The sequence below is a fragment of the Trachinotus anak genome, unplaced genomic scaffold, assembly GCF_046630095.1.
Source record: "Trachinotus anak isolate AG129_WGS33_773 ecotype Australia unplaced genomic scaffold, CSIRO_AGI_Tana_v1 ptg000007l, whole genome shotgun sequence".
Classification (NCBI taxonomy): Eukaryota; Metazoa; Chordata; class Actinopteri; order Carangiformes; family Carangidae; genus Trachinotus; species Trachinotus anak.
Genome location: NW_027273858.1, coordinates 9,799,252 through 9,823,545, shown reverse-complemented (window position 1 = coordinate 9,823,545; position 24,294 = coordinate 9,799,252). Strand labels below are relative to the sequence as shown.

The 24,294-nt window shown below is 41.4% G+C and overlaps 1 protein-coding gene across 3 annotated transcripts; it reads left to right on the top strand.

Annotated features, from left to right (window-relative positions):
- Nucleotides 1-578: 578 nt before the first annotated feature.
- On the top strand, nucleotides 579-23,579 carry LOC139622784 (gamma-adducin-like). 3 transcript variants are annotated; one of them, XM_071480374.1, is made up of 15 exons: nucleotides 579-795; nucleotides 8,269-8,506; nucleotides 9,725-9,869; nucleotides 10,535-10,686; nucleotides 11,400-11,480; nucleotides 12,357-12,506; nucleotides 12,801-12,944; nucleotides 14,419-14,517; nucleotides 15,187-15,360; nucleotides 17,163-17,423; nucleotides 17,626-17,742; nucleotides 18,222-18,311; nucleotides 19,131-19,254; nucleotides 21,293-21,388; nucleotides 21,593-23,579. In XM_071480374.1, exons 2-15 carry the CDS (start codon nucleotides 8,306-8,308, stop codon nucleotides 21,841-21,843), a joined length of 2,085 nt encoding a protein of 694 aa, XP_071336475.1. In that variant the 5' UTR covers nucleotides 579-795; nucleotides 8,269-8,305; the 3' UTR covers nucleotides 21,844-23,579. The 3 variants fall into 3 exon arrangements, with proteins under 3 accessions (XP_071336475.1, XP_071336476.1, XP_071336474.1); XM_071480375.1 differs by lacking the exon at nucleotides 579-795 and adding an exon at nucleotides 6,902-7,419 and having other exon boundaries at nucleotides 21,528-21,770; XM_071480373.1 differs by lacking the exon at nucleotides 579-795 and adding an exon at nucleotides 6,911-7,419.
- Nucleotides 23,580-24,294: the final 715 nt, after the last annotated feature.

Sequence of the window (24,294 nt, the reverse complement as noted above, 5' to 3'; positions counted from 1 at the left end):
AACATATTTCACACTTTCTTTTGGTTTACATGACAAGCTGCACCCAGATCCACCAGACCCTGTCATCATTGTGCATTCGCTGCTATGCTCAGTCAAACTGTTAACCCACTGCCTAAAGCAAGCCGTTTCCTTTCATTCCTTCCTTCTGCACAGCAAGAACATGCACCCACCAGATGCCCTGATGTATTCAGGTGGCGCAGTAAAGGGGGAGAGCAGCACATCCCACTCATTCACTGTAAGAGAGTATGTGGGAGGAGGTGATAGCAGGCAAGCATTCACTGTGTGCAATGTCCTCCTCAACAGCAAAATTTAGAACATGAGGCGCGTTCAATATGCAGAGGGAAAATATGCCTGCTGCAGTCGTCCTCCATTTATGGTTAGACACTGATTTGCAGGAAATTCCTGCTTAATAAACCAAGTATTGCATTCACAAAATTTAGTTTTGAGGTGTTTTAAATCATATATATTATTTATTTTGTGAATATACGAGGGGTGGAAGGTTGTTCCTCCCATTTTTCCCAGTCCAGTCCAGTCCCATCTGAAAGCCTGTTCTCCAGAACCTCCTCTGACAAATTTCCCTGCTTTCCTGTGAGAATAGGCAGCCGCTGTCACAGAGGAGCCGAGGGAGTTCAGGAGATCAGAGGCAAAGCAGCACTTGCCTCTCTTCTGGGAAACCAGATGACCCCCTTCAAAGTGATAATGTAAACAGTGCTCTAGCAACCGGTGGAACCATGGGGGTTTCAAGTAAAACGGGAAGAATTCTCCTGCAGGATAAGTGTAGAAACGACCAACACTGTAAGTTGTATTCTTTTTACCTCTTTATGCATTGAGGCAAGCATTTGCTGGAGCTAAGATCAAAGTAAATAAGTTATATGGCATGGTGCAATTTTCTGATCTGTGGGCTTTGAAGCTTTTGGGGAGTTTGAGGTTATTTTCAATACACTGATAGCAGATAAAGAATGTGGTCCGTGAGAGAGGAATTTCTTAGCCACAAGTTGTGATAGACTTGTATATACATGCTGTAAAATTGAGACATTGTGTGTATGGTTTCTGAGTGCATTGCAGCTTTTAGCGGTAAGACTTGATTGCATCTATTTTTTAAAGCATTTTCTAGATTGAATATTGCACTAGATCTTCATTGCTAAACTGGCCTGTCTGCAGCTGCACTGTCAACTCCAGCTGCAGAGGCTTCAAACAGCTGCTTTCAATTAATGTCAGCCTCTAGAAGCATTACCCTGAACAAGCATTTGTTGACTTTAGATGTGGGGCTGGGGCAGCACAGGATTTCATAATATGTGTGCCTGGTGATGTGAGTTATAGACAGCCGTAAAAGCAAAAAGGCAGGTCGTGACCCGAACCCTTTCACCCGTGCAATAGATTGTTCCTGTTCCAGTTTGCTCTTTTACACAGTTTTCCTTTTATGAATTTTACGTTAGATTGAGTTTTACGATGTCATCACCTCCTGACTGAATGAGTTTAATAATGAATGGTGTTCTTTTACTGCGCTAAATGTGAATATTTCCCAGCTTGCAGTAAACGTCAGGCTTTAGCATAAATGTGTGTGGTTTACAGGTAATTTGCAGCATTACTTAACTGAAAATCACCACCTCATTTTCCCATAGCCTTGGTTTGAATGTGACAACATACATGGGATTTGTTAGCCAGACCACAACCTCAGTCTCAGTTAAAGAGAACCACACTCTAACCACTAGTTTCCAACATGGAGGCCATCCAAAGACAACCACAGTAGGGACTACAGCCAGCTTTACCACTTAGGTAAATAAAGTCTGTCTCTATCCACACTACTGCAGCGTTTGTGCGTGTGTGTGATTATGTGATTATGTGTGTGCCGACGTGATTCTACGCCCAAATGCAGTGAAGGCACCGATCCAACTGTAACAATGTAAATTGTTTCAGGTTCAAAGTGTGCTGTGTTGTTGCCACCCACCCTGCTGTGGGAGTGTAGCAGGACCGTTTTTAGCACGTTGTGGAGTGATATATTCTGTGTGAAGTCATAAAAACAGTGGCATTGTTTCGTAGCAAAAATAAAAACCCTGTGGTATAAGCTCTCTCTCCAGCCCTCCCCGCTAAGTTGCTGCTAAAGCAAGTTTTACTTAATGCAAATGTGCATTTTAATGTACAGTATTCCCAGAAAACTACAGTGGGGAAGGTTTTATTTCCAGCATATGCAATGCAGTTCCACTCCTCTGTGTAATACATCATTCCCAGGTGTTTGACAGTGGGTTTACATAATGTACTGATCAGTCATTTAAACTGTCCAAGTGTCCATCAAGTGAGACATGAAGATAGCACTCTAAATAGAATTGTATCAACTTATTTATACTGTCTGCACAACAGAATGACTGGAGAATAGCACAGATAACTGTCCCAAAGATAACTGGGTCAAGAACATGTACTCTCTGTGAATGTTTCAGGTTTCAAATGTAAAATGTGATCTAAAACTCTCTGTGGTTCACAATCACATTCAGGTATTTGAGGGCAGACAATGTGCAGCTGTGTTGGGATGATTACTGGGGAAATTATTTTAAAATATTCACATATTTGGATCTGGAAATTAAAATGAAGCTTTCCAGATTACAGTGCTGTCACATGGCTCTAAACAGTCGCAATCATTTATCGTGCACTCAGGGGTAAGGGTCATTGAGTTAATGAATGAGGTGCCCCCAATGGCCAAAGGATAATTATCAGAAATGGATATCTGTGAGGGGGCCGGCAAAACTCATATTTCAAAGATGTTTGTAGTTGGAAGGGAAACAGTTGCAATTTCAGTCTTCGAGGGAATCAACACAGAACAGCTCTGGTTTATGAAGAAATACAATGACCCTGTACCTTGTGCGGTAATTTCAAGAAAGAGCAAACAGTCGAGGAGGCAGAACAACCAGTGTTATGTGTGTTAATGAGGTATGTTCTGCTCATTGTATTTCCTGGTACATTTCTGCTGCAGTTCTAATTTTACTTTTTCATGCCATGTGCAGATAGCACCCTCTTGTCTGTAATAGTGGACGCTATCTGGCACCCATTCACTCTTTTCCTCCTAATTTTGCCTCACACAAGAGACAGCATAAGCATTGGTTACCAAGGCAACCGTGCTGGTACAGATCTGAGATAAAGTTGTCATTTTTTTTTCCTCCCCTACAAATTAGTCAACATTAAAATGTAAATCTTAAAACGAATGTGAATGCAGTTTCTGACTAGTAACGATAAATCTGATGATTTCAGCATGAAGAACAATTCACTGACAGATCTAGTCTGCATATTTTTTTTTTTGTCCTGCTGTATTTTTTGGTGACACTTGTGGTCCCTGAGAATACGGGGTTGAATTTAGACCACGTTCTTCCTCCTGACAGCTTGAATAGCAGACGGGAGATTCAGAGAAAGAGACGAACTGTTTCATTCCACGGAATTTTACAGCTGTAGGAGAGGAATCCATCTGATTTAACAAGGAGACATTAGGTACAATAACATCCATTTACCCAGAACAGCTTGGCTCGATGTAGTCGAGCTTTAATGCAAATCATCTGTTGATTGCACTAAAATTACTGATAATGATCTAAGAAGAACTATGCAAGAAGTATGAGGGGAAAAAAGAGACATGAAAAATAATAAAATGCCGGTCGATTTTTGCATGAAGTTTTCCAATAGTAGCACTTGATGTGTGCTTTTATCAGCTGTGTATAGCCCACAGTAACACAGTGGGATGCTGCACTATCTCAAAAATTACAACGGACAGATTTTTTTTTTTTAAACATATGGTAAAAGTAAATAGACTAAAATATATTAAAAGGAAATTTCACCACTTTGAGACACAAAGATTGGGTTACTCATCATGGAGAGTACTACTCAGCCTGTGGCTCTGTGGGAGCTTTTGCTAAATTTGAGAAAATAATCATGATAATGTCCTTGTGATATCATCAGGGTTGTCTCAGCAATGTATACATTTCAAACTGAAAGTGTTTGAAAGATGTGCAATGAAAACGCTATCGAGTTGCATCAGGAGAAGCGTAGAAGTGTTTACGGAGTTTGAGCTACATTAGGTGAATGAAAGTGAAGATTTCTCAACCTAATTTATTTTTCTCAGAGGTCCCTCAGTTTTATGCAAGTGCAAAATGTATATTTGATAACATAACTAATTATTCATATTAAATAATTAATGAAATGTAATTTAAAAGGGTAAATCATCAAATGTACTTCACAATCTTCAACTGATGAATAAACCTGTGTGATTTGGATGAGGTTGACAAAATATATTTTTTTCTCTTTTTCTGTCCTGAACTTGAAATTAAACTTTTCCTGACAATGTCATCTAGGCGTCCCGGTCTGACAGATGAAGGCAGATGACAGCACATACAAGACAACTGCCTCTATTTTTGTAAAACACGTACCAGTCATGTATAAGAGCGCTGTGTGTTTTATTTGTCAAATTTATATCTGACATAATTTGGTTTTCCCTCGCCTCTGAAGGTAATGTAGGTAGTGACCCTTCTACTTACTTTCAATGTACATTCAATGTGAGCTCACTCACTTTTATCATATTACTCACTGCCAGTTTGTAATTTTAATAATAAGACTGCAGCCCGTAGAATGACCATTCTCACCACACCCTCACTGTTCAGTCTGTAGCTATGTCAGGCTCCTGACAAAGCGTCTCCCTGTTCAGAGAGACCAGATAAAGCACCAGCCGCACTGATGTTATAAACCTCTTCAAACCCGTCAGCAGTGGAGACAGGGCCGGTCAAAGAGTGGCTTCAGGCATTCCCACTTTTTTATTACAACATGCTCGGCGCTGCCATAGTGCCAGACATCTTTCTCAAGTGCTCAACCAAAGTTCAGCTACAACATGGTGCTGCTCATCATTCTTCCTGCTGATGTCTCTCTCTCTGGTTTTACTGCGGGTTTTACACTGATTCACCCAATGGTTCCTCATTTAGTGCGACACATTTACAGCTTTCACCTACGCGTCTTTAAACCTTTCTAAGGGAAAGTCAGCTCTGACTTTATGTCTTGCTGTAGTTTGCAGTTTCTTTTGAGTTTTGCTTTCCGAGTTGTCTTTTGTTTTTCATACCTTTATCAGCCTTCACTGCTTATATCAAATGAGAATCTACTCCGTGTTGATGCACCGGTAGCAAACAGGAATTCACCACAGGGGGATTTCAGGAGACCTGATAAAATAAATGAGAGTTACCATGTTTGAGTTTTACTTTACGTGGTTTGAGTTTACTTGATGCGGGCAGGTCTTCCTTATGACTTGACTATAACTATGAAAAAAGCTAATTATAACGTCATTACTTCTTTGGCTTCCTCCAACCAAGCTAGCACAAGAGAAACTTTTCAGTTACTTCATCAAACATTAAGATGTTTTTTCTGTTGATATCTCTTGGGTTTGCAATGATACTGGGTAATTTCCCCCCCTACGCATTCCATATTTCTATTGTGCATGTTCGTTGATTTATCTAGGGAGCATTTGCGTGTGTGCATTTGGAGATGATTTCCAGTGGAGTAGCTAGTTTGTGACAAGACAAAGGTGTGCTTTTATCTGTGGACATCAATATCCTGAGCAGCAATCTGTATGAATGAAACATTGACTAATAACATCTGACATTTGCTCAATGCTTCCAAGGTAGACTGCCCTCACTGAAAAGTTCAAATAGTCAGCAAGAATGTGGAGGCTGGCGGGTGGGAGGACGTTGTGTGTCTGTGTGTGTGTGTGTGTGTGTGTGTGTGTGCAGACATTTAGGCTTGTTTCGGTGGGAACTCAGCCAAAAACAGGGAGGCAGGATTTCAGGGTTTGAGGGGTCACACTGCTCGGGAGTGAGAAAGTTCTGCTTTTCATTACATCAGCCCATATGTCCACATATCTGCTCTGCCTCCCAGACTCCTCTCTGTTTCCTGGAATTGTTATGTCAGCCAGCGATCCGATCCTTCTCTCTCTTACTCCTAAACTCTTGATATTTGTGTGTGATTAAAAGGGGTAATAACTCTGTGTGCTGGCAGGGGCAGGCTGCTGAGAAAATCAGAGATTCCAGGGATGCATTCACTTAATATGGAGTGCATTTGAATATTGCTACAATACTCTCCGGAGAGACTGACCAGCAAGGCAGAAAAGAGTTGAGAGGTGGGTGGAAGAGAGGAGAGATCCCTGCTCCCTTTAGCAGGATAAATCTGCACAGTTTCATATTCACTTTAATCTTGATCTTATTTCCCTTTTACAGTAAGAGAACCAATTTAATTCACTTGAAGAAGAGCAGCGTGCAAGTGTGTTTGAAAAAAAAAAAAAACCCCAGCGTGAGGCTCCATTAGTTGGTTTATTACTTCCACTATATTTTCATTACATGAACATATGCGCTAAAACTTTTCCAAGACAGCAGAGCCAGCACATGTAGTGAGGTCCTTTAACCTGTAAAGGTGATCAAACCCAAATTGTGCATGATACAGTTCACTATGAGTGATGGCAGTACACTGTGTCCCTGGATGTGGGATTAAGTGTGATGTGACTTAAAGAATTAGAAATAGTATAGTCTCCCTCCCTGAAAGAACATCTGTGTTTCATGGCTTTATGTGTGCAAACATCCTCTATCCTAACTTTTTTTTTTTGTTTGTTTTGTTTTTTTGAAGGAAGCACTTGCTCTTGGCTTTGAAGCGCACTGTTTTGGTATGGCTGGGCCGTATAGCTTTGATAAAAACCTCCACTGAGCTGCTGCTGCGAGAACACAGGAGCCTCAGTTATTCATGAAATGAAGTGGCAGGAGTTAATGAATCACACACACAGAGACACACAGAGAGAGAGAGAGAGGGGGGGGGGGGGGAGAGAGAGAGAGAGGAAGAGAAGATAAATCAAAAAAAAAAAAAAAAAAAAAGAAAATCACAAGCTCTGCTTCAAACCCCCACCGAGAGATGTAGCAATCCTGTAACAAGTTCCTTCAGGGATGTGAGGGACGCCACCAGAGACGAGACAACAGCACAGAAATAATGAGGTCGCAACGAATCCGCACCGCAGAGCCACGGTGCGGACCTGTCCTGAGCGGCCGCTCCTTTGTCCCGCTGCACACGTGAAGGCCTAGTGGGTGGACGAGTGAAGTCACATGGTCACTTTTCCTTTTTCCCACACAAACACACCCACATCCTCCTCCATGCAGGCTCTCTCCACTCCTCCACTCACCACTTACCCGCAGCGGGCAGTCTGCTGCGTGTGGATCCTGCAGCAGCACCAAGTTGCGCCCCTGCAAGCTTTTCTTTTTGTTGTTGTTGTTGTTGTTGTTGTTGTTGTTGTTGTTTTTACCCCGACAATGTATCGGGAATAATACCAGTCCGGTTTACGTTCATCCACCTTTCTGTCGGAGAAACTCCACATCACGTCGGCCGGAGGCAGCTGACGGACGAGCCGGGGACTTGTGCTTTCAGGTGATTTCTAACTCACAGTCACAGTTCTGCTGCCGGTTTCATGTGCCCGCTTTGTTTCCACGGAGCTTGTGCAAAGTCTCAAAGTCGCCGTCTCCTCCTTTGGCGGCACTTTTCGTCGGAAGAGATGGTGTAAAGTTGTAATTGGATACCATGCATCGACTGCTCCGGATAATAAGCTGCTGCTGCTGCTGAACCAGCAATGAAGGAGTCATTTTGGTCTGATGTGTTGAAAACTAGTTCACTTTCAGGCCTAATGTAACGTAGCCGTGGCTGCATCTCATGTAGCCCCCCCACCCCCCACCAGGTAAAAACTGCAGCACCCAAGGTGCTAACTGCTCTTCAAACTGGCTAATTTACATGAGGCCCCACTTTGTTGACTGTTGACAATGTTTTATAGCCTCTGGGCTGAGCAGTAGAGGAGGGGGAGCTGCTGCTGCTTTCACCTCACTCTTAATAAGCTGGCCTCCATCTGTGTGGAGAAGAAAGAGACAGTGAACTTTTGTGCTAAAATACACCAAGTGAAAGAAAGTCAGTGTGAGAGTGAGTGTTTGTGTAGAGGTAAGATGTTGGCATTCATTATTGTGTTATTACTTATGTAAATCTACAGACTGCAGTGTGTTTTCAGCAGCTGTGACTAAATCTTTTTTTTTTTTTTTTTTTGCATATTAACAGCTTTGTACAAAGCAGCATCAATCACATAACAATGTTCTTCTCTCCTTTGTCTCCATCCCTGTAATTACATGAGTCACCACTGCATCCATACAGTATCTTTTTTTCTGTTTAAACAACACCCGTTGCCTTGACAGCCCGAATCTGAAGTAAGCTGTGACGTTTTGTGCTCTCTTGCAGGTTCCTGAGGAAGAGTCGGAGGCCGTGCATTGAGGACATGAGTCTGGTGGAGGTGAGGCAGACGGCGGGGTCTCTGACCCTGGCCCTGTCCAGCAACGACTCCAAGGAGCGATACTTCGACCGCGTGGACGAGAACGACCCCGAGTATCTCCGCAGCAGGAACATGTCGCCGGACTTGAGGCAGGACTTCAACATGATGGAGCAGAAGAAGAGGGTCACCCAGATCCTGCAGAGTCCAGTACGTAGCCTGCAGCTCCATATAAGTGCCCTCCTACACACAAGCCTTCACTGTGTATGAGTAAGAGAGCAGGAGAGACAAGCTGTACCTCCACTCAGGGCTGACTGACATGCATTGTTTTTTTTCCTGTTTATGCGAAGGCCATTCTGTATGCTCAGCTGCAGAGATATGGCTTTAGCTGTGAGTTTACTGTGTCAAATTTTGCCAGTATTGCTATTAACCACTAATTAATTATAATAAATAGAGAATCTGAGCTATTTCTTAATCAAACTTCATATACTGTACACCAAATATGTATTGTAGTTAGGGCTTAAACAGTTAGAGTTAATTAACCAAATTTTGATAATCTGTTAATCATTGGTTGTTTTTCAAGCAAAATATTCGCTGGCTTTCTTCGTGCATTATACAGAGAGGTATTACAGTTATTTAGCCTGCCCTCACTGGCATAAATGGGCTGCAAAAAAAGATGCAGTTGCATCAACGCCTCTTAAAAAGTTTCAACAAAATCTGAGCATCGTGACCTTTACGAAGGTTGGGTTTACTGCAGAACTCTTGTATTGGATTGCATCAGCTTTAGCTAAGTGTACCTAATAAACTCACAACTGAGTGCATATAACATCAGATATTATCTCAGTATGATAAGGATGATAAACAGAGCAGTGCAGTCTGCTTAGATGAAGTACAAGGCGCTGCAATAAACACATGCCGTTGAAGTGCACGGAAATAAGACGAGCCCACACTCATCTGCGATTGCATAACAGGCCCAACAAGTAGACCTCATCTCATCACCATGGGAACTGTGGTGGGATGAAGCAGAATGCTGGAGCTTAGCTGCAACACACAGGGAAATAGTGCTGTTTCAAGATTCACAGGCTACACTTGATGGCAAAAATTGATAGTCAGGTTTAAAGCGAACCCCCCTGCTTCCAGTGAAAACCCCTTTCACAGACTTACAAAGAGGTCTTTAGTGGTCTTTCGTGATTTGTGTACAGTTGTAATAAGGAGGACCTGAAAGCATGCTGCGCTCCCTGACACATCCTGAGGAGGTGCTGGCCCGAGGGCAAGGTTAGGTCGTGTATACATGAGTTGCTAGGTTGATGGAGCTTTACAATGGTGTTTGTGTCCCCTCTCCTTTCCTCTCCCTGCCCTCATCTTACCTCACCTCACCTCATGTTTCCTTACGCTAAAAGATAAAAGTCTTTCTGTTTTTGGCCACAGGTGTTTAAAGATGAGTTGGAAGGCCTGATTCAGGATCAGCTGACGAAGGGCAACAACCCTACAGGTCTCCTGGCTCTGAGACAGATTGCTGACCTCGTCATGGCGAGCACCTTGGGAGGGGCTGGCCCCCTGACTTCGCCCATCAGTGAGTGGCAGTGTGTATCAGTGTTTGTGTGTGTGAATGCCTCCATCTGTCTCCCTTTGGGCCTGATTGTCATTCACCGTGTATGCCCTGTCTGTGTGCATTATGCAGAATGAATATCTTCATTGTCAGAGGATTAATTCTCAGATTCTTGTGACACTAAACAACCCTGAAACAGCAGAAAAAGCAGAAAGTTGTTGACAGCATTCTTCGTTGTCACTGTTTCGATTAAGTTGCCCTCATGACAACTTTCCGTAATGAATTACAGCAGATTGCAACGCTAATTATGTTAGCATAACCTCTGTGCCTTATTTTTGTGGGGAGGTCACAGAGCACCCTGAAGATGAGCGGATCAATTTAAAAAAGTCAGACTATAAGAACTGTAAATGTTTGGAAAATGCCCTGCCCTACTCTTTTAAAACGCTTAAGTGGCTATAAAAGATAGGGTCCTGTTGTTAAATGTCCTTATATGGTATGATAGTCCAAAATATCCTGCAGTTTCTTGTTGGAAGCTCTGAGAAAGGCCTTTTTTAAGCTTCAGCTGTAGAGACTCCAGTTTCCTGGGATTTTTTAACTTTATATGCCCTGGAAGCAAACCATGTGAACGTCATTATTGAAAAAATACAAAATTAATCTTGTTGAAACATCTATGCTATGTCTTGTGGCAGGCTTTGGGATGGTCAGTCCAGTCAATGACTTGTATGGCATTGAGTCTCCGTCCTTTGCTAAAGGGGAGAAGCAGAGTCGCTGCAGGCTGGCCAGCCTCTACAGGCTTGTTGACCTCTTCAGCTGGGCTCGTTTTACAAGCTCCTACATTACTGTGAGTACAACTTCACAAACACGCTCCAGTGCACACCTGCTTATGTATGCAGCCCAAGGTTTGTGTATCTTTATGTGAGCCTCGTGCTCTCTGGCTCCAGGAAGACTTAAAGGGGAAAACCTCTTTACTTTCAGAAACCATATATTATTTATGGTTTGGAAAAGGAAGATGTGTGAATAGGAACCACTCCCCAACAGCAGGAATTCACACCGAGATATGTGATGAACACCTGAGATGTCAAGATGTAAAGCTCAGATTTTCCCCAAAGACAAAGCCTAGAAAGTCAGTTTTATCAACCCACATGCCGGTTTTTGAAAGAGGAGAGTTTCCCTGTGTAGTTTCAAAGTTTCCTGTACCCTTGAATAGGTGAAATGGGTTTCCCAATACTGCCTAGCTTCTAACCCAACTTAAATAACCTTTTTAAGTGTACAGATTTGGTCTCCTGTGGTGTCAGTGCTTTTTAACGTGATTTTCGACCCTGACAAGAATTCATTTATAGGGGAGACATTCCTGCAGAAGCATCATATGGATCAGAACTGCATAGTATATATATATATATATATCTCAGTCTCAGATTCACCTGTACAAGCTTGACAAACACTGATAATACACTGTAGTAACACTGCAGACGTTTCAGGAATTTATTCATGACATTCATGTTATTGCAGCCGAGCGATGTTTAGGATTCTAATAACGCGTTCGCTTTGCCTCAGGTGCGTGTCAGTAAAGAGCAGGACCACGTTCTTATTAGCCCACGAGGACTGTCCTTCGCTGAGGTGACGGCAGCAAATTTGGTAAGCACAAAGGCTGTGTGTGTGTGTTGTCTCTTGCCAATTGTGATTAACAATGTGTTATCATGTCATGAGTTATGCTACTTACACTGGTCAAAATTTAATAATGTCTGATGTTGAGCAACGTTACTGTAAACCCGTCGAATGACTACCCTAAAATTTGAACGTTTCATTCAAGAATGTGAGCGCCAACTAATACCTACATATACTAAGTAGTCTGATTAAAGCAATCACGACGTGAGCCATTTTGAACTGAATCAAGATCATTTACAGTGAAATAGAAAGACAGATGTTTTTAATTTTAGGGTGTTTAAAATTCATTTAAGTCTTGATCTTTATTGATAAAATGCAGCATGTGAAAAATATTTGCCTGGCAGTGGAGGTATCAGTGTTATCCGGTAAACACTAATATAGATGTACAGAAGGCACACAATGAACTAATTCTGCCTTGAAGGTACACTGTGGAGTTTTTGACTACCTGTTGTGCTGCGGAGCAGTGCGTCCCTGTTTTGTTTGTGTGGCATGTACGAACACAAGATTGCACACACCCACACACACACACAAAGCACGTAGGCGACATGATACACACTCCTGCCAATGGTTTCACAGCACTCCACTGATCGACAGGTGGCAGTAAGACAAGTAGCAGTGTGCCAGATGTAAAAATACGAGGAGGACATAAATTTGCTTACAACAAGACTCAACAGGGTTTAATGACTCAGCCATACTATATTAATTACCTAGCTAGATATTAAATAAAAATGAGTTGGTCATTCTTCCAAACTGCTTTACTACAACAACGACTGTTAACCACAGCAAGCCACCAACTGGCGTTCATCACATCTCTAAATCTGCTGTTTTTGTTTCTGCTGTATGTAGGTGAAAGTGAACATAATCGGCGACGTGGTGGATCAGGGTTCTACTGATCTGGGTATAGACCATTTTGGATTTGCGCCTCATGCTGCCATTTACTCCATGCGCCCGGACGTGAGATGCATCATCCACATACACACCCCTGCTACAGCTGCTGTAAGTACACTGCGGGCAAATATTAAAAGAGCTTCAGCTTTAGCAAAGGATAAAAGCTGCTGCTAAATGCTTATTTTGCACCACAGGAAGAAGGCTCAATTAAAAGCAGCCCCCTTAGATGCAGACACCCTGTAACATGCTTTTACCACTTCCTTTGAAGCTTGCCTGTAAAACGCACAGCAAATGATGAACATCGCTGTGTAAAGTTTTATTTGTGCCTTTTAGCAAAAAAAATTGCCTCTATTTAGACATTGGTGCGTCACAGTCTCAGTTGCCTTTATCCCCTGTTAACAGGTGTCCTCGATGAAATATGGAATCCTGCCCATTTCCCAGGAGGCTTTGCTTCTGGGAGACGTGAGCTGCTTTGGTTACCATGGCAGCCTGGATAATAAAGAGGAGAAGGTGGAGTTTCAGAAAGCTCTGGGCCCTACTGCCAAGGTACTGTCTAAGCAAGGGACTCCATTAGTGACAGGCTCTCTACATGGGATAGAGCAGGCTTTCAACAACTGGTCGGGAAAAAGCCAGTTAGTGTGTGAGGCTGTATGCACAACTGGTTTTCTATGAGGTCATTTGTACCTGTTGGTTTGTAAATATGAATAAACTAATACACGCACATATGATATAATCTCACAAATGCATTATTACTAAAATGTAAATCCTGTCTTTCGCTAATCAACTTCAATCAATGCATTTTATCTAAAATTATGATTTTTATTTTCTTGTATTTAGTGTTAATTCTTCAGCCATTTACAAACATGAGGGGAACAGAATACTGGAAACACCTTTTAAAGGAATAGTTTGACATTTTGGGAAATACACGTGTTTGTTTTATTGCTGAAACGTAGATGAGGAGATTGATAACACTGTCTAAAGCCAGGAGATAGAGATTAGCTTAGCATAAACACTGGGAGCAAAGGGACAAAGCGACATATAACATGTTAGCTAGGGAACTTTAGAGGTGCTGGTGGGCGTTTTTAGTCTTTATGCTAAGCTAAGCTAACCGGCTGCTGGCCGTAGCCTTCTATTCAACAGACACGTGTACGTTACATGTAAGTACTGATCTTATCAACTAACTCCACAAAAAAATAAATGATAATTTTTCCCCCCAAAATGTGAGGTATTACTTTAACCATCTGCATTCATCTAGTATATGAAACACCTCCTCATATAATCTAATGCAACAGCACCACTAAATAAGCTCACAAACTACCACAGAGTTAAATCAACACCTCTCCGACAAAGAATCAGCAGAAGAAAACCCCATTATCAGCTTCATAAAGTGGATTTATAGATAGAGCCCATTATCTGTCACCTGCCACCACCATCAGTTCACCTCTTGATGCTCACATTTCCAGCTCGGGGAGACAGTTGTTTGTATTTGGACTGTGAAATCACACCGAAGGGGACGAGACCAGTGAACAGTACGTCTTGTTTTACGGCAGATAAAGCTAAATTTAAGACGCAGAGATTCTATTAATACCACACCTGTGTCATGTCAAGACAAGTTTGTTGATAAGGAAACATTTGCTAATTATTGCAGACATGGATTAATGAATTCACATTAGCATATCTGGATGTGCTAATGCCACGGCTCAGCTGGGTTCGCTCAGTGTATGTTGCTGCTGCTGCTGCTTTCACACATGCACTGCAACCTTGAACTTTTCTAGACATTACCCGGAGGAGCTGTACGTGCGAACCCAAATGTCGGAATCAGTTGAACCGGACATAAACCAGACTTTACCCTGCAAGCTTCTCTGGTATAAAGTCTGTGTAATGTCTGATTGAGCCCATGTGTGAATAGAGCCGGCCACTGGTCATCAGCCAGTGTGCTGGCAGGTGCGGACATTGTCCAAAGCTCACATGTGAAAATAGTGGGTCCTCAGGCATCTTAAGTGTTTCTTGTGTTTTTCAGGTGATGATCCTGAGGAACCATGGGCTGCTTGCTTTGGGTGAAACAGTAGAAGAGGCTTTTCACTACGTGTACCACTCACAACAAGCCTGTGAAATCCAGGTACAAATAGATTGATTTTTATTCCTGATTTTGATGTATTTTATTTTTATTTTTGACCTCTGCCCGGTAATGAAATGTAACGGCACCATTCAGGTCGAAGCAATTTGTAAACGTGACTGTGGCCTTGATGCACCCCCCACACCACACATTAATAAGTTATGTTCATATTTATAAATCATTGATATAACTCATCTGTAGAAGTGTTTTTCCTTTCTTTTACAAGTGTTCCAGACATTTCTGCAGTGTCTAAAATGGAAGCAAAACTGAGTCGAGCATACAGCATAACTGAACAAAGCAAAGTCAAATATGTGTTAGAGAGCACTGTTCACAGTCAGAGCCAGGTGGAGCCCTGCAGTGTTTCTGAGACACTCCTGTTGCTTTATGTCTGGGAGGCAGTCGGGGTGTTTTTTCCATCATGCTCATGCGTCTGGACTGTGTTTGTTTTTGACACATATTGACAGCTCAGTTCACATATACTTGCAGATCTTTTGAAGTGAAATCTTTTTGTCTCTTTGAAGAGAGATGAACGCTCTCGGTCTTAGTAAGTTAATAAATGCACGAGGGAAAATTTTTCGGTAACTTTGCGCTGAATAAGAACTCGGCGTGTAACTCCAAAAATAAAAATTGTGTTACGAGAATAATTTTGTCGTCACGTGTCTTTTTTTACAGGTGAATGCTTTGAGGGGTTCAGGCGGCATGGACAACCTGGTGCTGCTGGACAGGGAGAGGTTTAAACCCCTGACCCAGGGAGTGGCTGCTGCTGGGGTAGTGATGGACAATGAGGTCAAGTGGAAAGTGGGCGAGGCCGAATTTGAATCCTTTATGAGGATGCTGGACAACCTGGTGAGTGAACCCTGACCTGTGCCTTTTACCCATGATGCTCTGTTGTTGAGTTTCCTGTCTCGCGCTTCCTGAGGAAGTGTCTGATTAGACGACACAATGAAACTGGATGTATTTTTGGTCATCTAATCTGAAAATGATTTGTGTAATTGAATCATTGATTTATCACAGCTGTTACCTTGTGAACCCTTTTCATTTCAGCTACAAATACTCATGTGAATACTCATGTAATTATTGTGACAACCTGTTCAGCTCACTGATCTGTTTGTGGCTAACAGGCTGTCTGCCGGTCCTGTTACATCCTTACAATTTCTGCGCTGCAGCTTAAACCCTGCTACTCTAACCGCGCTGCTAATGACCAGCGCCTGACATCCTCTGTGGAAACAGAAGATGTCAGACTGTGTCTGTTTCAGTGAGCTACTCACTAACAACTGGGGCTGGAGTGGGCTGCAGCTGTGTTAGCTCTGTGTGATCATAGCCCGGCCACCCTCTCAATCATAGCTTCCAGATGGTGAGGCATGCTGTGGGCAGTTAGAGCAGCACAGACCACACAGTCACTTAGTGTAAGGACGCTAGTGAACTCAATTTGGAAACAGGATTTGGCGTTTTCTCAAAGACTGTTGAATATGGTGCTGGTTGTGAATGACAATACACACTCTGCAACAGGAGGTCTGTCCTCCCAGGATAGAGGGAGGTGTTCGCTAGTATTGGTGAATGAGATGAAGTTGGAAATGATCCCAATGGTGAAATCCAAAGCAAAGACAACAAGAGCCCTGGCTGCACTAAAGGTCACAGCCAATAATACGGGAGGGAGAAGATGATTTAGAGATGGCCCTGCACACACACATTTTACAGCAAAACTAATGAGAAAAACATGGCGTGTTACTTTCCTAAACCAAAAAAGGAGACGGAGCAGACATAGACCTCAAACACAAGAAGAGAAAGTTTGTTAATCACTTTGATAATCTTCAGAAAGTGTCTCCTTCCATAAAAACCTGTCTGTTCATTATGTAAAACAGGAATGAGTCATTGAAAAATAAACCAGTAGTCACCAAAGCACAAACTTAGTGTGACTCAAGAACTTTTTGTCTGAGCAGAAATGTATGTAGATGCTACAGTTGCTGTATTCTGTATTTTATATGTGAGCCATGATTCAAGCCAAAATACATCATAGATGAAGGTTTCTACGCATGTTAAACGTAATACATATGTCTAGGCGCTTACTGCTCTTACAAATGTTAATCCAGCCTATAAGTTATAAGGTTTCTGGGGGGCCACTGACCGTTTTTGTGATCTAAATTTCTTTCGATGGCTTGCTTACATTGTAGCAAGCCAAAGCCCAGAACGGGTTTTTTTTTTTTTTTTTCTGTGGCAAACGTGTCTTACTGCCTGCAAGAAAATGCCAATTTTTCATTTTGATTGTAGTGGTGCACTGCCAGCTTCAAACTGCACTCTGCACATACTGCGAGTTCCCGTCAGTAGTTTTCTAGTTGTCTCTCTCGGCCTTTGATGTATTGTTAACAACACACAACACACTCCTTCAAACCAAAGTTTTATCTTTTCCCTCTGAAACTGGGCATGTCTGCAAAAATGTTGCTGTTTGTATATACGGCAGCGTTTAAATATTTAACAGCATTGTGTAAGCGGATCTTGTGTGGCCAGTGCGTTCTTTGAATTCTGTATCTTTTAAAGTTCATATTTCCTATTTAATAAGGGAATACTAAGGGGATTGGTGCAAGATACTGAAAACAGTTTCTCCTGTAACTGATAACTGTGAATAATGTTTCCTCTCTGTGACCTTCTAGGGATACAGAACGGGCTACTCTTACAGGAACCCCGTTGTCCGTGAAAAGCCCCGCTCTAAAAACGACGTGGAGATCCCTGCCACGGTGTCTGCTGTGCCACTGGAGGACAGTGAGCTGGGTCTGCGTAGCCCCTTCAAGTTTATGGTGCAGAAACAGCAGAGAGAAAGGACCCGGTGGCTCAACTCGCCCAACAGCTACCTGAGGGTCAATGTTCCTGAACAGTCACCCAGCGGGGATGTCAGCCCCAGGACTAAGACCATGGTGCGCTGATTTTCATGTCAAACTTTAACAAGGAATTTAATGATCCAGTCCTCTCTGTTTTGCTGTCTGACGGAAACTGTGAGCTCAGGAGCTGCCATTCCTTTATATTAGCCTGCCCTCTTGTGGCAGCTCCGATAAATGCATTTAATACATCTTTGTTCTTCAGTTTTTTTCTTATGAATGTCTTGTTTCATCCTCTCAGTGGATGAGGTCTTCACAGCCAGGCAACAGCATCGGTACCCCGATAAAGATTGAAGACCCCAACCAGTTTGTCCCACTCAACACTGATCCCACAGAGGTTTTGGACAAGAGGAACCGGGTCAGTTGAAAACATCATCGCACTTTTCACGCGACACAGCATCTTGTATATCATGATTAGAGATTAGAGAAGCTGGTACTAGATTTGTTATAAGCCCATGCTGATAAGTGTAACCAGTATGTTCTGACAAGTAAAGCCACAGCTTATGTTTGTTTTCATTATTTTCTGTCTGTCTTGTAACCGGTTAATGGCTTTGCTGAAAAAAAAAAAATGACCAGAAAAAGCAAGAAGTGCACATTATAATTTCCTGCTGATGTTACCATATTATGTGTTTTCTTCAACCAAAAGCCCCAAATATCCCTAATTATTCAGTTTGTTGTCTTATATGACAAAGAAAAGCATCAGGTCATCTCATGTGAGAAGCTGGAGTCAGTGACACACCTCTAGTTGGCAGGTGTAGAATGGTGAAAGATATTGTATGTAAAGTCAGAGATCCCTGAGCCAGGTTTAATATGACCTTTCTGTATATAACTGTTCAGATAAAAGAACAGCACAGAGGTGACCAGATGACTCCAGGACCAAAGTCTCAGTTACTAGCAGGCATTGTTGTGGACACCATCCCAGGACCAGTGAGTATAATCATAATTTGTAGAAAGTCACAGATGCGACCACAGTGCGTGACACAGGATGTGTCACTGTCCTTTTTACAGTTTCTCTCAGTTGCTTAAGCACATTTTCTGAAACACTGCCGCAGTTCCGAGAGCATTAAGAGCAGCCACACAACATTTTATACTGAGCAGCGTCACTTGACCTTCAAAAGGCCAACACTCATTCAAAACATTTAAATCATGCTCATCAACTGCCATCATAGCAACGTGCCACTTTATTCTAGATAGTAGAAGCTCAACCAAAGACAAAGAAAAATGTCTTCCATTTTTGCAGGAAGCTCTGTGAATATAGTTCCTCCAGGCAGGAACCAAACATGCTGCCTGCACTAATGACAGTGTTTTTAAGTTTTTGATATTAGTATGGTAAACGTATGGAATATATACAACTACAATAAGTAAGATAGCAGACCTTGAAATGTTAGCATCAGACCCAACAATTAAGAATCACATCATGTGAAATATCCTGTGGCTGTTGGAGTTAAGTTAAATCAGTTTTGATCACAGTGGCTAAAGAAATGCATCAGTGGATCAACTGAAGATATCTGTACTAGAACGTCTGATTTCTGTATGAAAGCAGCCGGAAAGACATACACTGCTGTGAAAACGATCTAGGAGTTGCAAACGGAAATTAAGAAATCGTGATTGTAACGATACAACTGTGCCAAAGCAGCTGAGAAAAACTGTAAACATAAATGTATAACCAGTCCTTTGAGAAACCGCTTCTGTTTACTGCAAAATATGTTACATCACGTGGCCTTTTTATGCTCTTCTCTGTGTCAGGCTTTCATCATTGAGGATGAGGAACAGACTCGCTGTCTTCCCCCAAACCCCTTCAACGAGCTCACAGAGAAAGAGCTGGAGGAGTACAAGAGCATGGTAGAGAAAAAGCAGCAAGGCCAAGAAGGTACTCATTGCTATTCTCTAAAAAAAATTTTCTTCAGGGGGTCAAACTGTTTTTTCACCATTACAAAGCCTTACAGTGCACCATTTCTCTTCAGAGGCACCGAAAACCTCGACTTAATTTAATCCATCTTGGGGCTTACAAAGGCTCGAATCAGACATCATCCCATGTATTTTATGAGCGTATGATGTTTTGAAGTTAATCCGTTGGGGTTGTGGAGGTCGTGAAAGAAATTGAGATGCAGAGACAAAGCTAATCTCAGGGGCTAACAGCAATCTCTGACTTCACCAAACAAGGCCAAAGGGGGAACAGTTGAAATTAAGAGCAGAGGGCCCATTAAATACAGATTCCTGGATGATTATTAAATCAAATTTAACTTGTTTGACTTTTTAACACACACGCACATGGTTGGATGGGTATGAATGAATATGAGTTGTAGCTACATGATCTGATTATTCATTCTTGGGTCTGACGCTTACTTATTGTGGTTTAATATATTCCACAAGTTTGCTGTACTTAGTGCAACAGCATAAAAGTCGCCTGTCATTAGCCTGTGGTCCAGGCAGAGTCCGTGGTTCCTGCCTGGAGGAACTGCATTCACAGAAATGAGGAGCTTCCTGCAAAAATGCCATCAGGACAGAAATGTCAGACCATGTTTTCACTCGTCTCTGAGCTGTGAAATCAGCTCACAGGGACTGTGAGAGATGAGCTGCAAAGACATCAGTCTTGTCAAACTACTCCTGTCTTGGTTATGACTGTAGACAAGGGAAAAAAGTGTGTGTAGGAGGAAGACATTTCTGCAGCTGCATATCAGAGTAGCACCTTTATTTTTACTGTGACAATAATATGTCATTCTTGGAACACAGCAGAAAACAGAGATTAATGAAACGTTGTAAAACCAGCAGAGTGTTTGGTGATCTTTGCTTTGATTTGCCAAGCTAGCAGCATGGCTCTATAAATAGCACAGTCTTTGGTCCAGGCTGAAACATCTCAACAACAGTGGGATGGACTGCCATGAAATTTTGTACAGACATTTCAATTTCAATTTCAATTTCAATTTATTTCAGTCAACATACATATAAAAAAACAAACAAACAAAAAACACACACAAATATTGGCTGAAAAGGTGTAGGCTGAAGCTACAGCTTATTGCACCTACCCTCACTACACATCAGTGTGTAATCACAAAGAACAGAGACAAGGAGAAGCAAAACTAGAAAAAATAATCAGTTCAAAGCCATGTTTGACCAAAAGAAAAGAGAATTTCAAAAAGGAAAAGAAAAAAAGGAAAAAAAAAATTCATTCAATCCACATTTATGCATTGTTGATAATCATATCTCAGTTTTATATCTATTTATCACCATGTTTTTAAACTTTTTTTTTTTATTTACTAAGTGAACTACACATAATCACATCTCATCCACAGCTTTATACCTTTGACAGATACACATCTTTTTTATTATGTTTGTCCTCATCTTTACTTTTTTGAATTTACAATACAGTTAGGGAGTAAGTTATTTCGTGCTTTATACATTATCTGTGCAGTTTTAAAGTCAACAAGATCAGGGAACTTTAAAGCATATGAATGAATAAATAGTGGGTTAGTTGGTTCATAGTACCCTGATCGATTAATTATTATAATGGCTTTCCTCTGCAACGTGAAGATCGAATTTGTGTTTGCAGCATTCATCTTGCCCAGACGATGAGTCTTCTCCAGAGCCACCATCAGGTGTTATATTAAACAGCTTGACAACCACTGGATGGATTCCCATGAAATTCATATGCCCGTCTAAATGAATTGTAATCACATTAGTGATCCATTAAAATTTTTATCTTGCACCAAATGTTCCCAGTACTTAGTTTTCTGTCCAAATATCTGCAAAAATAATGACACTTTTATCCGTCTCAGCCGTACTTGGTGTTTAGTGCCAATTAGAAAATGGCAAACTAAGATGGTGAAGAAAATTACGTGTTGCCGTTATCGTTGTGAGGACATCACATTCGAATGACGCACCTCTGATGATTTTTGATCCTTTTACAGAAGACGATGATGCCACTGATGCAGATGAGATGACCACATTTGATGGCTCCACTATCTCCCTCTCCCTCTCTCCCATAATGACGCCAGCTAAACAAGGTAATTTGCTAGTCAACGGGTACTGTAATTATGAGGTGTTAGAACTAGCTGCTAGCTCGTGTGTGTTTTAGGTCCCCCTGGTATAATCTGTAAAAGAACAACAAATACCACAATCATATAATTGAATGTATTATTACAGCCTTGTCTGTGCGACTGCACTTCTTCACATCCCTTCACCACTGACTTGGTTTCATCTGCTGACAGACACAATACCCAATGGGAAGGACCACTTGGCAGAGATGGAGGAGGATCTGAGCATCGAGGTATCCAAGCTGAGCGTGAGCACTTCAGAAACGGTGGAAATCTCCATAACAACGAAGGAGAAGACGGGGGATGCTCAGACTCCGGAGAGCCAAACCAAGTCCCCCAAGAAAAAGAAAAAGAAGTTCCGCACACCTTCGTTCTTGAAAAAGAGCAAGAAAAAGAAGGATGAGAAAGAGAAAACAGAAGCCTGAGAGCATTTACTGCTTTGTGAGGAAAACATCTGAATTGCCTTCTTAATTTTCAGTTTGTTGAAGGAAAGTAAAATAAGAGAAATGACTATAAGTTAGTCAGAAAGTCTCCCAGGAGAGTGTTGTTTTTCACACCCTGCACATCTTCCTTCATTCACAGCTATTACTTCTTGTGAGTGTTTTTCCAAAATGTGCCAGCAGAGGGTAATATCTGTGATTTTTTTTTTTTCCCTGTGAGAATTTGTGACAGACCACTCCTGAAGGGCTCAGTGAAATCAAATCAAATGAAAAGTGAATGTGACACTGCATATCTGTGGTTGTTATTGCCCATGTTTTTAATGGGTTTAAGAAATAGCTATCACAGGACACAAGGTTTTGAAGTTCAGAAGTACATCAGACCGGGCCTGTTACATATTTGTGATTTCTTTTTTCTTTTTGCACAAGGTCATTGTTGAATGTATACTGAAAACGATACTAAAACAATTTTAAAATGTAATAATCACACTAATAGTGTAACAGTTGGCTGAACATATTAAGACTATACAAGGTTTAGCCTTATAAGAAGTACGATTTGTATTTGAACATATTCATAGTTATACTATCTTGTAATAATATATGTTGGTTTATATTACAGGTATTACAATATAGTGTTTGATAGCTAAATAAATGATTTGATATTCTTAACATATTTACTTTACATACTAACTCATACTAAACATGCTGTGATTGATAATAAGGTAATAATTCATGTTGTTTTTACATTTCTGTCAGTGGTATTGTTCCCATGGTTGCTGCTTTATTGTAATTGTGACAAGGGATTGACTGTGACTAACAGGAAGAGCTCAGCAAAGTGATGATTCCTGCACACTGATGTTCATGAGTGACAAAGTTTGACTTTTACAGAATAGACAGAAAATCACTACTTGGTTGGACAAAGAAAGTGCGGAGCCCAGATCACGGAAAGTTTAATGTGATGGATGTTTTGACTCATTTTGTCCAAATAGTCAGTTGTTGGCAATATGCTGTGGACAGCTTTTCTCTGTAGCCACTGTTAAGAGTTTGATCTAAAGTATATTAGAGGAGCATATATTTACATCCCAGTCAATAATGTGAATGATTTGTTTTGATCCAAAGGGAGTGAACTCTTTGCCTTTGTAAATAGTTTGTTTTTGTGAAGTTCTTTTGTTACGCTAAACCAAATGTTCAACAATGAAACATAGAAATGTGACAGTACAATCTAATAACAATACTTAACACTTCTTTAATCATGTTTTTATCCACCATAATTAAGATCCTTATTAACTGAACATGCACAGCGCATTGTGTTTACAAACTGTACTAATCATGTAATTTGTGTGCCTAGTGCTTGTGTTTCCTCTGTTGTTTACATTGCTGTTTGTATCGCCTGGATTTCTCCACGGTCCTTTACGTTACAGTCACCATGTCTCCAAGTCAGTCCTTTAAAATCGCCTTCCACCTGATGTAATAAAAGCTGGGATATGTTTCCATTAATGTATTATTGCTCTGTTGCTTATTGAAAGGATATTTGATGTTATCGCCTCTTATATTTACTCAAACTTACTTTTAAATATGAACAGATTTCTGATGTTGTTGTGTGCTTGCATTTATTTCACATGCTACGTTTCATTCCGGCGTGGTGTGAAACTCTAGCTGATTAGATCTATTTCTAACAGACAAAATAACACCTCAAGTATGAAATAAAGCTTTCTACAAAACTACCCACACAGCCTTCCCTTTTTTAAGAAAAGCAAAACGCAGCGGCCCCCTAAAACAATGCACCCTGTTCACTGATAATTGACCATGTGAAGCTGTATAATCAGTCTTCAGCCATGTTATGAATGGGCGTTGTCATGGTAATCCACTGTGAGAGGGGGCTGTGGAGACAAAGAGGGGATTTGGTGTCTCCAACAGGTGTTCGTGTTGGGGGAGTGACAGGATCAATACCTACGCCACCCCCCATCCTACACACACCTCTCCTGTGAGGTGACATAAGGAGAGGAAGATGAGGTCATAGGTAGGGCATTTGATGTCACAGAAACATTTTGAATAATAACATCATATTTCTGAAGTAGGACTTGATGAAGATTCAGTTTTAAAGAAAAAGTCCCAACGTGGCAGTTCTTCTGAATTAATTATTTGTGGGGATTATTTTTCTCCAGTCAAGGGAATTGAAAGAGAACAAGCTTTTTTCTCGATGTTTCCTTTGAATTGCATTTGGTGGTTAACTAAAAAATAAGGCTAGCGGCTGCCGGACATCCAAACCTATTATCTGAACAATCCCTTGCAATGGTCGAATGACGAAGCTTAGCGCTGAGCTCTTCTATGTCCTGACACCGCTAAGGAGAGGACAAAGCAGGTGACACACGTCTGGCCTGCTGGGGTGTCCTTCTGCTGTGACCTCGGGGCAAAGTGCAGCTATTGTTTTAAAACAAC

Excerpts from the sequence above, each read along its gene's own strand:
- LOC139622784 (XM_071480374.1), top strand. The coding sequence starts at position 8,306 with ATGAGTCTGGTGGAGGTGAGGCAGACGGCGGGGTCTCTGACCCTGGCC. Across the intron at positions 14,518-15,186 it reads AACAAGCCTGTGAAATCCAG|GTGAATGCTTTGAGGGGTTC; the intron begins GTACAAATAGAT and ends CTTTTTTTACAG. Across the intron at positions 18,312-19,130 it reads TGGACACCATCCCAGGACCA|GCTTTCATCATTGAGGATGA; the intron begins GTGAGTATAATC and ends TCTCTGTGTCAG.